Source organism: Vanellus vanellus, assembly GCF_965231255.1.
Source record: "Vanellus vanellus genome assembly, chromosome: 23".
In the NCBI taxonomy this organism is placed as follows: domain Eukaryota; kingdom Metazoa; phylum Chordata; class Aves; order Charadriiformes; family Charadriidae; genus Vanellus; species Vanellus vanellus.
Window position 1 is genome coordinate 4184747 of NC_138928.1, and position 14691 is coordinate 4199437.

The window sequence follows — 14691 nt, forward strand, 5'->3', positions numbered from 1 at the left end:
CACCTTGCCCCTGCCTGGGGCAGAGCCTTTGTGCAGGGAGAACAGGGCTCTTCCAGCTGCCCGGACCATTGGCAGAGCATCCCTTTCTCGGGGCAAACTTCATCCATGTTGACAAGTGCTGCAGCTGTGTCCTGGTGGCTCTGAAGCCCTTGTGTCCCCCAGAAGCCATCCCTGTGTGGGGCTTGTGTTTGGGCACGGCTCAGGGAAGAGACATGGGTCCCCTCACACCATTTCCGGGATGAAATGTCCCACGGGGCCTGGCCAACGCGATGGTTGCACCCTCTCCTCCCATGGCCTCGACTCCGTGAGCGTCTCCTCGCCAGTGTTTCTCACACTGTTCTTTGCAGGCTGTGGAAGAAGCCCATTTCTGCACCTCTCTCTCCACCCCTCTCTCTCTCTTTCTCTCTCCTCTCAGCAGTTTGAGTTTCCCTCCTTCCCGTCAGACTGTGTCCGGGTGCTTGTTTTGTCCGTGTCGGGTCTGTCGTAACCGTGGAGGTGTCCGATGTGGAGTGGCCACGAGCTCCGGGGTGTCTCGAGCCATTGAGCGGTGGCAGTCAGGAGAGGACAAGTCCCGGGGCAGCCATAGGCAGTTATGGGGCCACCACTGCTCCTCCAGCCCCAATGGCTGAGGAGGCACCTCTCGGGGGGCGGGGGGGAAGCGGTCCCATCCCTCTCCCCATCCTCCGGTCACCCTGGGTCTCTCTGGTGCAGACCTTCAGCTGGACTGGACCAATTAGAGAAGCTGTGAGAGCCTGGCTGCCTCGGGTCCTCAAAAACGTGACGGATGGCTCAAGGCTGGGGTTCAAGGAGCTGGCTCCCTCCTCTTCAATCTTCATCCAAATTTCTAACCGTCCCCCCTCCATCTCACCTCCTCAGTCGCTCCCCTGGCAAGTGATTCCTGCTGAGCTGCCCACAGGGCACTGCAGAGGTGGCATCGGGAGCGGGACACGGAGCAGGGATGCTCATCAGGGGATGTGGGTGACCGGAGCCTCTCTGGGGTCAGCCCAAAGTGCTCCCCATCTGCTGCGGGGTGTAAAGCAGCCTTCAGACGAGGCTAGAAGAGACCTGCCTCCACCCCAACGCCTGGCCGGAGGGTTTCTTGCAGCGCTGCCTTAGAGGTGTGACCAATGCAGGGGTCACATCACCAGTGTCAGCTCTGAGGATCTTTTATCCGTGGGGCTGGGGTAGATGGCAGAAAACTGCCCCGTAGAGAGGTGGCAGGGCCCCGGGACACGAGGTTGCCGTGTGCTCGGATGCGTGTGTTGTCGGGAATGGTTCTTGTTCTGGGTTTTCTCTCTCTCTCACCACCATCTTTCTCAGTGGTGTCCTACAGGTTTTCCTGGTCTCTCTCCTATTCACACGTGGTGTCTTATTTTGCCCTGGGCTGTAGCTAAAACTCAGGATGGTGTGGCCTTAGAGATCCAGCCCCTGAAGAGCCAGGAAGGGGTGGAAAACGAGGAGAAGGAGAAGAAGAAGGTGAAGGTGCCCAAGAAGGAGAAGTCCGTGCTGCAAGGGAAGCTCACGCGACTGGCAGTCCAGATTGGGAAGGCAGGTGAGTGGCGGTGGCCTGGCACGAGCTGTCATCCTGGAGCTCTCCCAGAAGGCTGTCCCCTTCCCCTGCATCCCCTCACCTGCTGCTCTACCTCTTCTTCCCCCAGGGCTGATCATGTCAGCCATCACTGTCATCATCTTGGTGCTGTACTTCGTGATCGACACGTTTGGGGTGCAGGGGCGGCCCTGGCTGGCAGAGTGCACCCCCATTTACATCCAGTACTTCGTCAAGTTCTTCATCATCGGTGTTACTGTGTTGGTGGTGGCTGTGCCTGAAGGGCTCCCGCTGGCGGTCACCATCTCCCTGGCTTACTCTGTGAAGGTGAGACCATGATGCAGTGGGATTCCTGGGGGCATGATGGGGAAATTCAGGCTTTTGGCTGTAACCTTCTGGGTCATGGTGCCTGTTGCAGAAAATGATGAAGGACAACAACCTTGTGAGACACTTGGATGCATGCGAGACCATGGGCAATGCTACTGCCATCTGCTCGGACAAGACGGGCACGCTCACCATGAACCGCATGACCGTGGTGCAGGCCTACGTGGGGGACACCCACTACCGCCAGATCCCTGACCCTGACGCCATCCTGCCCAAGATCCTGGACCTCATAGTCAACGGTGTCGCCATCAACTCTGCCTACACATCCAAGATCCTGGTGAGTTGGAGAAGCACAACCTTGTGTCCTGTGGTCTTCCCACCATTGGCCATCCCTGCAGCTCCCATCCTGCCATACCAAGGTTTGGCATTGCTTTTCCTTTCCCTTCTTCCCCTCCAGCCACCTGAGAAGCAAGCGGGGCTACCCCGGCAAGTGGGGAACAAGACCGAGTGCGCCCTGCTGGGTTTCGTGCTGGACCTGAAGCAGGATTACCAGGCTGTGCGGAACGAAGTACCAGAGGAGAAGCTCTACAAGGTCTACACCTTCAACTCGGTGCGCAAGTCCATGAGCACTGTGCTGAAGAACAGCAATGGAGGCTTCCGCATGTACAGCAAGGGAGCATCCGAAATCATCCTCCGCAAGTAACCGTCCTCCCTTGCTACCCCAGTCCTCTCCCCGTCCTGTGGGCTTTAGGCTCTCGATGCACTGTGGAGCTGTTTTGGGGGGCTGCGGGGTGAAGGGTGCTCATGTGGAGCAGGGAGGAGGTGACTATTGGGAGGCGCTGCCATGCGAAGTGTTTAACTCTCTCAGGGTGGCTTTGGTAAAGCTGTACGGAGCTGTTGGTAGGGGGGATGTTCCCAGTTTGCAGATGGGGAAGCTGGGTGATGGGGAGCAGATCGCTGAGCCGGCAGTGCGTGCCACCACTGGTCCCCCTCACCCTCCGTCCTGGTCCTGCGTTAGGTGCACCAGGATCCTGGACAAGAACGGTGACCCCCGGGTGTTCAAGGTGAAGGACCGAGATGAGATGGTGAAGAAGGTGATAGAGCCCATGGCCTGCCATGGGCTGCGGACCATCTGCCTGGCCTTCCGTGACTTCCCTGCTGATGCTGAGCCAGACTGGGACAGTGAGAATGAGATCCTGTCTGACCTGACCTGCATCGCTGTGGTCGGGATAGAGGACCCTGTGCGGCCAGAGGTACCGAACCCCAGCTCTGCCCTGCCTGTTTTCCACCCCAGCCCCACTCCTGGGCCAGGAGCCCCTTTCCCTGCTGTTCAGGACCACGAGTCCCTTACGAAAGCACAAGCAGCTCCTCTGCATCCATCCCTGAAGTGCCCCGTGCAAACGCCTCCCTGCTGCCGGCATTTCTCTCCCATACCTGGGCAAAATTGTCTGGAGGACAAGTCTTATGAGGAACGACTGAGGGAACTGGGGTTGTTCAGCCTGGAGAAGAGGAGGCTGAGGGGAGACCTTATCACTCTCTACAACTACCTGAAAGAAGGTTGTAGAGAGGTGGGGGCTGACCTCTTCTCCTTTGTCACAAGTGATAGGATGAGAGGAAATGGGCTCAGGTTATGCCAGATGAGATTTAGATTGGATATTAGGAAAAAAATTTTCACTGAAAGGGTTATCAAACATTGGCACAGGCTGCCCAGGGAGGGGGTGGATTCACCATCCCTGGAGGTGTTTAAAAAAAGGGTGGAGGTGGTGCTTAGGGAAGTGGTTTTGTCAGGTTAGGTTAATGGTTGGACTTGATGATCTTAAAGGTCCCTTCCAACCCCAACAATTCTAGTATTCTATGATAAAATGACCTGGTGGCAGGCTGTTTCCCCCCAACTTTCCCCCCAGCTCCTACCAGGGGTTTGTGCACGAGCCAGACTGGTTCCACACACAGTTGAAAGGTGCACGGAGACACCACGTAGGGGTGACAGAGGGATGTTGGAGAGGGACAAGGCTGATCTAGCTGGTTCCTGGCAGGCAGCTGGGCTAATGCAATAAGCTCTCCGATACCTGCCTCTTGATTATATTTTGGAGCTTGCCCCCATGCTCCTGCCTTGCTTGCATCTTTCCTGATTAGATGTTCAAGTATCTGGGTCTGGGAATTGCATTACAGATGCCCCTTCTGCACTGGCTCTGGAGGCCATTGATTCAATTTGCTAATTTCTCACTAATATCCTCTTCCCCCACCGCTCCGTAATAGATAAACCTGTTAGCGCAGCAACGTGCTGCCGGAGGGGGCGGACAAAATGCCCCCGTTGTGATGGATCCCGGGGCTGTGCCTTGGCGGCACCGTGGCGTGACGGGGAGGAGGCAGGGAGGTTGCCTTCCCCTTGGGGCAGGGGCTGGGAGATCTCACGCTGTTTGTGCCGGAGGAGCTGCTCCGGACACACACACACGAGTCTGGCTGGAGCCGCGGCGAGGGCAGGAGGCTGCGGTGCGGGAGCAGCTGGCAGCGAGCAGGGGCAGGCGTCCTCTCCGGTCCCTGGTGGCTTCCCGTATCCCCAGGGATAAATGGCTGAGCTGGTTCTGGAGGGGGAAATTTTCAGTTCAGCATCTCATCCCCAGTGTGAGCACTGAGCTGGGTGCCGGTTCCTGACCCCAGACCCTTTTAGGGAGGGTGGAATAGGAGCTGCCTGGCTCCCAGCATACCCAGTACCAAACCAGAGTGCTCTGCCCTGCCTGTCTGACCCCCTCCTGACTCCGTCCTTGTCCCCCAGGTGCCGGACGCCATCCTGAAGTGCCAGCGTGCAGGGATCACCGTCCGGATGGTGACGGGGGACAACATCAACACCGCCCGTGCCATTGCCACCAAGTGTGGTATCCTGCTGCCGGGGGAGGACTTCTTGTGCCTGGAGGGGAAGGAATTCAACCGGCTCATCCGCAACGAGAAGGGAGAGGTGGGAGAGCACCCCGGGTCCTGCTCTGCAGCGGGGGTGGGTGGCCCCTCCGACAGCCCCCGCAGCATAAGGTGCTGAATCCCGCTGGGTTTTTCTCCTCTGCTTGGATAAATGCAGTGGTCCCTCCGCTTGCCGGGACCCTCATCCAGCGCAGCCGCAGGGGTGTCTGGAGGCGAAGGCGCTGTCCTGTCCCACTTGGGGTTTGCCCTCAGGTGTGGCAGAAGGTTTCTGGGGGGGGATCCCTTCCCTTTCTGATATGTGCCTTGTCCTGCAGGTAGAACAGGAGCAGCTGGATAAGATCTGGCCCAAGCTGCGTGTGCTGGCCCGTTCCTCCCCGACAGATAAGCACACACTTGTGAAAGGTGAGCGCCCACCAGCTCCCCCGCCTGCTGCCCCTCACCACAGTGGCTCATCCTGCTCTGCCCGGGGATTTTAGTAGGAAAAACTTTTTTCACTCTGAGGGTGGTGAGCCCCTGGTGCAGGGTGCCCTGAGAAGCTGTGGCTGCCCCATCCCTGGAGGTGGTCAAGGCCGGGTTGGACGGGGCTGGGAGCAACCTGGGCTGGGGGGGGGTGTCCCTGCCCAGGGCAGGGGGTGGCACTGGATGAGCTTTAAGGTCCCTCCCAACCCAAACCATTCTGTGACTTGTACAGCATAATCCGTGTGGGGAGCCTGCCCTTAAGGCTTATTTTTTCTGAATTGCTTGCCTCTGTTTCAGGAATTATCGACAGCACCGTTGGTGACCAGAGGCAGGTGGTGGCCGTGACCGGGGATGGGACCAACGATGGCCCAGCGTTGAAGAAAGCCGACGTTGGGTTTGCCATGGTATGGATGGGTGGTGGGTTTTCCCCGGGGGCAGCCTTCGTTCTCTGGGGTGAGAAACTAGTGACACACTTGGTTACTCTTAACACTGAAATTATTTCTGGACCGACAAAACTCTCTTCCAAATCTACAGGATGGCTTAAAAAGAGAGAAATAAACTTTCTTTGGAGGTTTGATTTAACTCGCATGAACTTTGTAGGACCATTAGCAAAAGACTGATGAGAAGCAATCCTCAGAGAGCCTGGCTTAGGGCTGGGCTCCTCTCTCCCACCTGGGGGGACCATGCCAAGCTGAAGGTGACACGGTGCTTGCAGAGCACCCAGAGCAGGGACCTGCCTGGCCCCGCTTTCTGAGCTGTGGGGTCCAGGAGAGCCGTGGGAAGCCACTAACTCAGCGTGATTTGATTTATCCCTGCGGTTCTCCACTCAGGCTCGTAATGGGCAGCCCAGGCTGCGAGCATGGTGCTGGCACTGACTTGGGGAGTTTATTTACGGTGAAGAACTCTGATCTCCTGGTTTGCTGCTTTTCTTCGCCCTGTCCGAAAGAAGCAAGAAAATATGTCAGTTTTAACAGGTTTCCTGTGAATTCTTTAAGTTCAGGTTCGTGAGCAGGAGCTAGCTGCTGGGTGATGCCTTACGAGCTTTGAGTAAATGAGAAATTTTGGGGGAGCAGGGATTTTTACGAAGGTGTTAAATATCCAAGTGCACTTCTGGAGCCTTTAGAACCAGCAGCAGAAAGTAGTCTGTCCTCTCTTGGGGACTGTTAGAGTGGGGCTCCCTGCCCGTGTGCAGGATCAGACCCAGGGCAGGTACTGGGTTTTACTGGGAGCTGGGCACTGGTGCTGTGCTGCCCATGGATCTCCAGAGAGTGGGGATCCATCGGTATGCGAGGTACCATCAGCCGGTCTGTCCAGCTTGCCCCAAAGCTCATGCTCTGCAGCATCTGGGGGGTTCCCCTCTGAGACGGGTCTTGCAAATCTCAAGAGCTTCTCCAGGAAAGCACCAGGGAACTGGCTGGTTACGGGCATCATCACTTCGGTGTGTTTAAATTACTGCAAAGCGAGCGCCTCTGTGTGCCGGCGGTGAGAAACGCAGGGAACCCAGGTCCTGCAGAGCAAACTGCCCTTCTGAGATGCTGCGGGTGACTCTGTGGAGGCGGTGGGCAGCCCTGGGGCTGCCATCCCCCTCAGATGGGGCAGAAGGCACCAGGAAGGCACTGGGGCTTCACACCGCTGAAGTCTCTCCCTCATTTGTGGCTCCCATCCCTTGCTTGCAGCAGAGATGCCCAGCCAGGGATGCCGGTGTTCCCTGGCCTGAGGAGCAAGCCATGCTTACAAGCTGTTCTCCAGCTTTGCTGCGCTGTGGCCCCTGTATGGGGCCACCACAGCGACAGGCTGTAAAGCTGCACTGACTCCGAGCCCTGCTCTGGAGCCAAGCCGGTGTCTGTCCTTGAAGGCTTCGCTACTTTGGAGCCTCCGCTCTCTCGGGTGCGTTGGTGCAGCCACAGCAGGACTTGCTGGCGAAGGCAGGAGTGGCACCGGCTCTCGGGGCTATTTCTGGGAAGAAGTAGAGCCGGGCAGATGGCGAGCTGGCTCCGTGACTCACCCCATCCCTTTCTCCCTGGTCCTCAAGGGCATCGCAGGCACAGATGTGGCGAAGGAGGCTTCAGACATCATCCTGACGGATGATAATTTCACCAGCATCGTCAAGGCGGTGATGTGGGGACGCAACGTCTACGACAGCATCTCCAAGTTCTTGCAGTTCCAGCTGACCGTTAACGTCGTGGCCGTCATCGTGGCCTTCACGGGCGCCTGTATCACGCAGGTACGGGGCTGTTGGGCTCAGCAGGAGGAGAGCAGAGGCTCCTGCGAAACAGGGAGTGAAGAGAGGGCGGTCTTGGTGGCATGACATGTTCTCCTTGCTGTCTTTGCAGGACTCTCCCCTGAAAGCTGTCCAGATGCTGTGGGTGAACCTGATCATGGACACCTTCGCCTCCTTAGCCCTGGCCACAGAGCCCCCGTCTGAGTCCCTGCTGCTGCGCAAGCCATACGGCCGCAACAAGCCACTCATCTCCCGCACCATGATGAAGAACATCCTGGGCCACGCAGTGTACCAGCTAACTATCATTTTCACACTGCTTTTTGCAGGTGAGCTGTGAGGGCCCCAAGAAACAGCGGGGGGAAAAGGAAAGGGGCAGAGTCCCAGCGCTGCCTCGTGAGCCCCCATTCCTCACCAGTGTTGGGGAGCCTTGCTCTCAGCTGGCACTCGGTGGCCGGGACAGAGCTCACTTAATAATGGATGGAAAGCGGAAGGGTGTTAAAGGAGAGGATTTACATTGGTGTGGGTCTGCTCAAGACCTCGCTGGGTGCAGAGACAGTTTTAGCCAGGGCAGCAGGTTTTCAACATATTTAAGGAACTAAGTGCTCAGTGAGGCTAGCATGGGGTCCCCCCAGCTGGGTCAAGGGATCTTCAGCAAGAGCCTGGGATCCTAATTCCACCTCCACCAGTACAGAGCAGAAGAAGCAGGATCTCATTTTCTCTTCTCTTCCCTGCCCTTCTCCATCCCCTCCCCATAACCCCTCATCTGCTTAGGGGAGAAGTTTTTCGACATTGACAGTGGCCGAAATGCCCCGCTCCACTCCCCACCCACCGAGCACTACACCATCGTCTTCAACACCTTTGTCATGATGCAGTTGTTCAACGAGATCAATGCGCGCAAGATCCATGGGGAGAGGAACGTCTTTGAGGCCATCTACCGCAACCCCATCTTCTGCACAGTGGTGCTGGGGACGTTTGCAGCTCAGGTGAAGCTGCAGAAACAGTGTGGGAATAAGTTGGTGGGGCTGGGAGGGGATCGCGACGCCAGGACCTGTGTCTGCTGCAGTCAGTGCCCACAGCTCTGTCCTGTCCCCTTATTCTTCTCCAGTAGCTTCTTGGTGACACAAAACCTGAATATTGGGGTCTAGAGTGTGCTGGGAGATGCTAGGGCTGGCCAGCCAGTGTGCCTCTGGTGTCCTGTAAAGGTCCTAGCCTAGATGTGAGGTCCTTGCTCCTCTCACACTCCCAAGAAGGGGGAAAAAGATGTGTGGCTCTTGGGGACCTTTTCATCCCATGGCTGTGCCACGCAGCCCCTGGAGCTTGCCGGTGTGTGACTTGTTCTCTCCTGTGCTGTAGATCATCATTGTGGAGTTTGGTGGGAAGCCATTCAGCTGCTCTGGGCTCACCTTGAGCCAGTGGTTCTGGTGTATTTTTATCGGAGTGGGAGAGCTCCTCTGGGGCCAGGTAAGACCCAGTCTGAAAAACATACCCCATGCCTCCATGCCACAGCATGCTCGCAGCCCAGCCTGCCTTTCCCTTCCCGCTGCCTTGCTGCCCTTGCTCTGCCCAGAGTTTATTTATTCAAGGCAGCTTTGGAAGGGGGTGATGCTCCCTCCCAGTACCGTGCCAGCAGTGAGGCAAGGAGGTTGCTAATCTACTCCTCGTTCCCACCTTGCTTGCAGTGGGGCAAATCCATCCAGCGGTGGCCTCTCTTGGCTGCGTCCTGGCATCTCTCGGCTGAGTCCCTGGCAGCTCGCTGAAGGAATGCTCCCCCTTGGTCGAGGCTGGCAGTAGGCTCCGTGCTGCCATAGCCTGCAGGCTAAGGAGCTGCTCTCTCCCTGCCTCTCCCCAGCTGATCTGCACTGTCCCAACCAGCCACCTGAAGTTCCTGAAGGAAGCTGGGCACGGCATCACCAAGGAGGAGATCCCAGAGGAGGAGCTGCCTGAAGACGTGGATGAGATCGACCATGCTGAAATGGAGCTGCGGCGCGGGCAGATCCTGTGGTTCAGGGGTCTCAACAGGATACAGACGCAGGTACCGTGGGGCTCTTCCTTCTCTCTCTCTCTTTCTTTCTCTCTCTTTCTCTCCAGGGGATCTGCCTGGAAAGAGGCGCCGGCTGCTGCTCGGAGGATGCCATCGCCTCCTGAGCTGGACTTCTCCCACCACCTGTGCCTTTCTGGGTCTGCCCTGGTTGGGGAACCAGGACAGCCTGGCTGTTCGGGATGGCTCGGGGTGGGGGGAGGCACGGATCTGTTCTGCTGCAGAGCACGGTGTCCTGCAGCCTGAGGCCAGGCTGGTCTGCAGGAGGCTGGATGTGCTGCTGATGGGCACCTCACGCAGCAGGGGAGGGGGCTCGGAAGCTGGGAGAGGCGGGGGGGGACACACGGAGCCACACGGGCTCTTGGCGAGTTGTGCAGCCGTTGAAGTTGCTCTTGGTTGCTGCTGGGACGCCTCTCCCAGGGAAAAGGTGCCCAGGAGGGGTCTGCCTGCACGAGACCCTCTCCAGTCTCACTCCTCTGCAGCTCTCCATTCTTCCCAAGGGCCCTTTGGCTGACAGCTCTTGCCACCCCTCCCTGCCAGCTCTCTGGGCTCCTTGCCTGGAGCTCTTGGCCCCACAGCACAGAAGAGGAGGAGAATCTATTTGTTAATATGGTTTTTACATCCACTGTTTCTCCTTGACTCACTTTCTCCTGAAAAGATGTATTTTTGCTCCCTCAGCCTGCTGGCTGGGCAGGGCAGGGAATGCTCCCCGCAGCGAGGTCACTGTCCCTCGTCTTTCCTCAAGGCCTGGGCAGAGCTGCCCCATGGAGAAGAGCTGCAGGTCCCCAGTGGCCCCTGGCGTGCGGGGCTGCTGTGTTACCTGCCATTCTTCCTCCTCTGGCCCTCCCACGAATGGAGATAACCAAAATGGCCCAGGCAGGGGGACTGGAGCAAGCACAGCAGCTGTGTTGTGCCGGGTTAACTTTTGCTTCTCCTCTGTGAGACGTTGCCTTGATGATTTCAAGGTGAGGGATGGCCGGGCTCTTCTAGGGGCGCAGGGCAGAGCTGGTCATGGGCACTGCGGGGGGCTGAGCTGCCAGCTCGCTCTGGTTCATTCACATGAAAGATGTGCTGGGAGCACTGGGCTGTTTGGGAGGCAGTCCAGATGTGTTGGAGGCCTGATAGGCATGAATGGCTGCAGTACCAGCAGCCAGGCATGGAGCCCAGAGCCTCCGAGGTATCTCCCTCCAGCCGTGGTGGACCTGGGCTGAAACAAGCTCTTGCAACATGAAGGATGCTCCTGGACGCTGGCACGTCCTGGAGCCTCTCTAGCAAGTCCTTTCCTGTTTGTAGTGCCCCGTGCATCGAGCAGAGCAGCCACCAGGTCCAACCCTAGCGCCTTGGGGCTTCTGTCCCCAGTCAGCGTGTCCTAAGCAAGAGCACAGGGCTCTTCCCCGTGGGCCAGCCCGGTGCGCCGGGGAAAAGAGAGTCCCTCTGTGGAGGGAGATCAGACTGAGGAAGGGAGTGAAGCAGCATGTAAAATACCTCCAGGGTGAACTAGAGCTGCACAGGGGTCCAGAGGAGGTGCCCCTTCCCGAGGAGCCGTGTGGCCAAGGTGGGCAAGCCGGGGTGGCGCAGGGCTGTGCGCTCTGCCAGCGGGCTGGCTGGCACAGGGCTGGGGACAATCCTGCTGTGAAGTTTCTGGGAAGCCACGGCAGCACCCAGCTGCTGCTCGGTTCCACCAGCCTCTGTGTGCATCCATAGAGCAACTGTGCCCCACCACCAAGGGTGCTACCTTGCCGCATCCCTGCCCTCCCTACCGGCTCTGCTTCCCAGCCCTGCGCAGAGCCGTGAGCCTGGCAGAGAGGCTGAAACGTCTTCCAGCACGGCTGGCTGCCGCAGGACCTGTGGGCACATGGTGTGTCCCAGGACTCAGTCCCTCACGTGTACATCCCGTGTAGCTGAGGGACCGGAAACCCTTTCCCAGTACAGTTTTCTGGACCACCAGCTGCCAGCTCACACCTCTGCTCACCCTCTCTCTTTCTCTGCTCCTCCTGCAGATTGTTGGGATAACCCAAGGTGTTTCCTCTGTTGCTCCCTCCCACTGCAGTCTCTTGCTTGGTGGTGGGATAAACCCTGCCCCTCTCGTGTCTGCGGGAGCGGGGCAGAGGCTGGAAGCCGACCTCTCCTCTGCTCCCAGAAAAAACAGCCGAACCCGGTGTGGGTTTATGGGAGCGCGGGGTTGGGGGGGGACTCTCTCCTCTCTCCTCCCCTCTCCCCACCTCTCCGTCCTCCTTCTTCCTTCCTGTCCCTGTGTGTCTGCCCAACCTCCCTGCTCCCCTCCATCCCTGACCCCTCTCCCTGTCTCTGGCCGGGGCGACGCTATCTCACTCTCTGGTTCTTTGCAGATGGACGTAGTTTACACATTCCAGACCGGCGCCTCCTCTTTGCAGGGAGCCCTCAGGAGACAGCCTTCCATCGTGAGCCAGCACCACGATGTAAAAAATGTTTCTAGCCCAACCCATGTAGCTCTTTCCTCCGTCAATTCCACTCCCACCACTTCTGCTGTTGCTGCTGCTGCTGCATCTCCTCCTGCGGGCAGTGAGTGATAGTCTATTACAATGCATGACTTCTAATAACCACAGAGAGCACCTGCACCAACCTAACCCAGCCTGTTCTCTCTCCCTCTAACCCTTGACTCGCACACTGATTTCCAAAATGAAGGATGGGGTGGGAGAGCATTTAAAAAACAAACAAACAAAAAAACACACAAAAAAAAAGTTCTTATGCTGTTGCATCTTCAACAAGTTTATGATGCTTTCTGGTCCTTTCCCCCCTGCAGTCCTTGTTGCTTCCTCCATTTTTACCTCTTCTCCTCCTTTGCAGGACTGACACATGAGTCCACCCTCCTGAGGGGTGCGAAAATTGGTGGTTCTTGTTAAAAGAACCCTGTGTTCATAAGCAACTAAAAGCATTGCTGTGAAAAGGGCATGCTGCACCCAAAAGCTGCCGTTTCTTTCCGATGCGGCTCTGCCCAGCCCCAGGATGCCCCAGGAGGGCAGGGATGGGCAGAGGCGTTGCTTTACCGAAGCTGTAAATCTGTTTGGAGGCAGAGTGGCCGCTTGGACCTTCCCACAGCAGTTAGTGTACTACTGGGGTCGGCTGAGCCGTGGTAACAGGCTGCTTGTGTGCTCTCTGCCTCTTGCATACGTGTGAGAAGGGGTCTTTGCTCCTGCCTTGGTTGGGAGGTTGGACGGTGTGTGAGAGCAGCCAGTTACCATAGTTCAGCTGGCCGGTGGTGACACATTGGAGCTGCTCGAAGCCGCTCACCTGCAGCTCAGCCCGCTGTTTCAGAGCTGGCTTGTAAGCAAGCAGCCTCCTCTGGTCCCGCCTGTGAACTTGCATGCCGTGCGAGATTGAGCTGAGTGAGCCTGCGCACATAAGCGTGCCTTTTGCTGCCCTGGAGCTCTGCGGGGACAGCACAGGGCTCCGCTGGTCCCCTATCGTAGCCAGAGCATCGCTGCCCCATTGCAGTGGCTCATCGGTGCCCGGCTCGTTCTGCACACGCTGGTTCTCAGTGTATGCAGAGACACGCGACTCTCTGCATGCGAACGGAGACAGACAAACATGGTCCTACTGAACATCAGTGGCAAAGCTGGATCCTGGATCTAGCAGGGGGTTTCCAGACCAAAGAAAAGCCCTCTCTGGTGCAGTGCCCCTCTCTGTGTTCGTTGTGAGCTGCATATATGAGCTTGTGAGCACGTGAGCGTGAATTCTCTCTGCAGGGCTGTGCCAAGCTGTGAGTAGGTAGTGTATCTTTCCTGGATAATTGGCTTTTTTATTGCACAGTCATTTTCTGTGTTCTCCTCTTATTCAAGAAATATCCGTGGTGAATTTTTGCATAACTTTCAGTTTCCACTGTTTATGCACTGTGGGAGAGAAGAGAGAATTCCTGATAATTTTGTTTTCTCTCTATTTAGCCGACACTGATGCTTGAACTTAATTTCGTTTAACCCCAGTGTTTCTGAAGCAGCGCCGCTGCCTTCTGCTCCTGACTGCATCTGTGCACCACCAAGACTTTCTAATCGGAAGAAAACCTGCTTAGAGGGGTCTCAGGGTAGCGGGCTTGGGTGGACAAAACCAAAACGCAGTTTTTTTTGCAGTCTGTGGATTAATGTCCTCCCCGATTTGCAGCAAGGGAATAGATAACTTGGATAGCTTGTGCCCTTCCAGGCAGCAAACAACTTTAGCAGGAGCTAACCCAGGTCGCCAAGTCTTCCCTCTGTTTTCTGCCTAGACTTTTCTCTATTTCCCTCTGCTGCTTCCCTTCCCTCTCTCTCAAAGCTCCACTTCCCTCCATTACAGATTAATGGTGTCCCTCTGTCTTCCACTTTGCTCGGTGGCATGAGTTTCTCCAGGGCTAGAGCTCGGCAGCCGCTCCTGCTGTGTCCCAGTCGGGGCGATGGAGGAGAGGGAGGTCTCAGGAAGGACCGGCAGAAGATGGTTTGCAGAGCTGAGCTGGTCTCATTTGGGGGTTTTGCCCTGGTTGGCGGGAGCTGGGCGAAGCAAAGCAGCAGTCAGCGGTGGAGCTGATGCTGGCTTCATGCAAGAGATGTAATTTCCACCTCCGTGGGAGCACTGGGGTTTGCCTGCCACATTGTGGTGCTGCAATGACGGTGTGAAATGAGAATAAATTCCAAGCTTGCAGGTTATGCAGGCTGTGAAGGGCTTGGGTGGAGAGGAGATGTGGGCCTGACCATGGGCAGAGGGTCGGTGGGCTTTCAGCTTGGTCGGGTCATTGTTTGCACTGCCTGGCTCGTTCCAAACACGTTTACTTGCTGTTAAGTTCCCGTGACCAGGGAACAGCTGAATTAATTTCACAGCAGCTGCTGACAGAGATGGTTAAATCAAAGTAAGAAAAGCTGAGGAAAGCTGGAGCAGAAGTTATTGGTGGAACTGAAAGCAGTGGTGTGAACTCACCGCTGCTTGAGGTGGTGGAGCAGAGAGCACTTCTGTGAAGCTACTCCTTCCTCTGAGCTTGTCCTAGACTGACCACCTAGTTGTGTTGGCAGTCACCTAGGCTCTCGTTAGCTCATTCGGGTTGGTTATACTTGGTTTAATTGGTTTTGCACACTGCATTTTAGGGGTCAGTGCTTTTTGTCAGTGCTTGCAGTTGCTGTTTTCAAGACGTTGGTGATGTGGCAGATTGTCAGTCTTGGTAGAAGGTGGCCTGCTTGGCGGTCTCCCTCG

At 56.9% G+C, this 14691-nt stretch overlaps 1 protein-coding gene across 1 annotated transcript in view; it reads left to right on the forward strand.

Annotated features, from left to right (window-relative positions):
* ATP2B4 (ATPase plasma membrane Ca2+ transporting 4) overlaps positions 1–14691 on the forward strand; it is a 47729-nt gene that overhangs the window by 26639 nt on the left and 6399 nt on the right. Inside the window, exons 8-21 of the mRNA XM_082494720.1 lie at positions 1391–1552; positions 1659–1873; positions 1965–2207; positions 2328–2569; positions 2889–3123; positions 4644–4823; positions 5098–5185; positions 5540–5646; positions 7275–7466; positions 7576–7789; positions 8235–8446; positions 8817–8924; positions 9313–9495; positions 11850–11939. Of these exons, the coding sequence (XP_082350846.1) occupies positions 1391–1552; positions 1659–1873; positions 1965–2207; positions 2328–2569; positions 2889–3123; positions 4644–4823; positions 5098–5185; positions 5540–5646; positions 7275–7466; positions 7576–7789; positions 8235–8446; positions 8817–8924; positions 9313–9495; positions 11850–11939 (2471 nt within the window). The remainder of the gene's footprint in view (positions 1–1390; positions 1553–1658; positions 1874–1964; positions 2208–2327; positions 2570–2888; positions 3124–4643; positions 4824–5097; positions 5186–5539; positions 5647–7274; positions 7467–7575; positions 7790–8234; positions 8447–8816; positions 8925–9312; positions 9496–11849; positions 11940–14691) is intronic.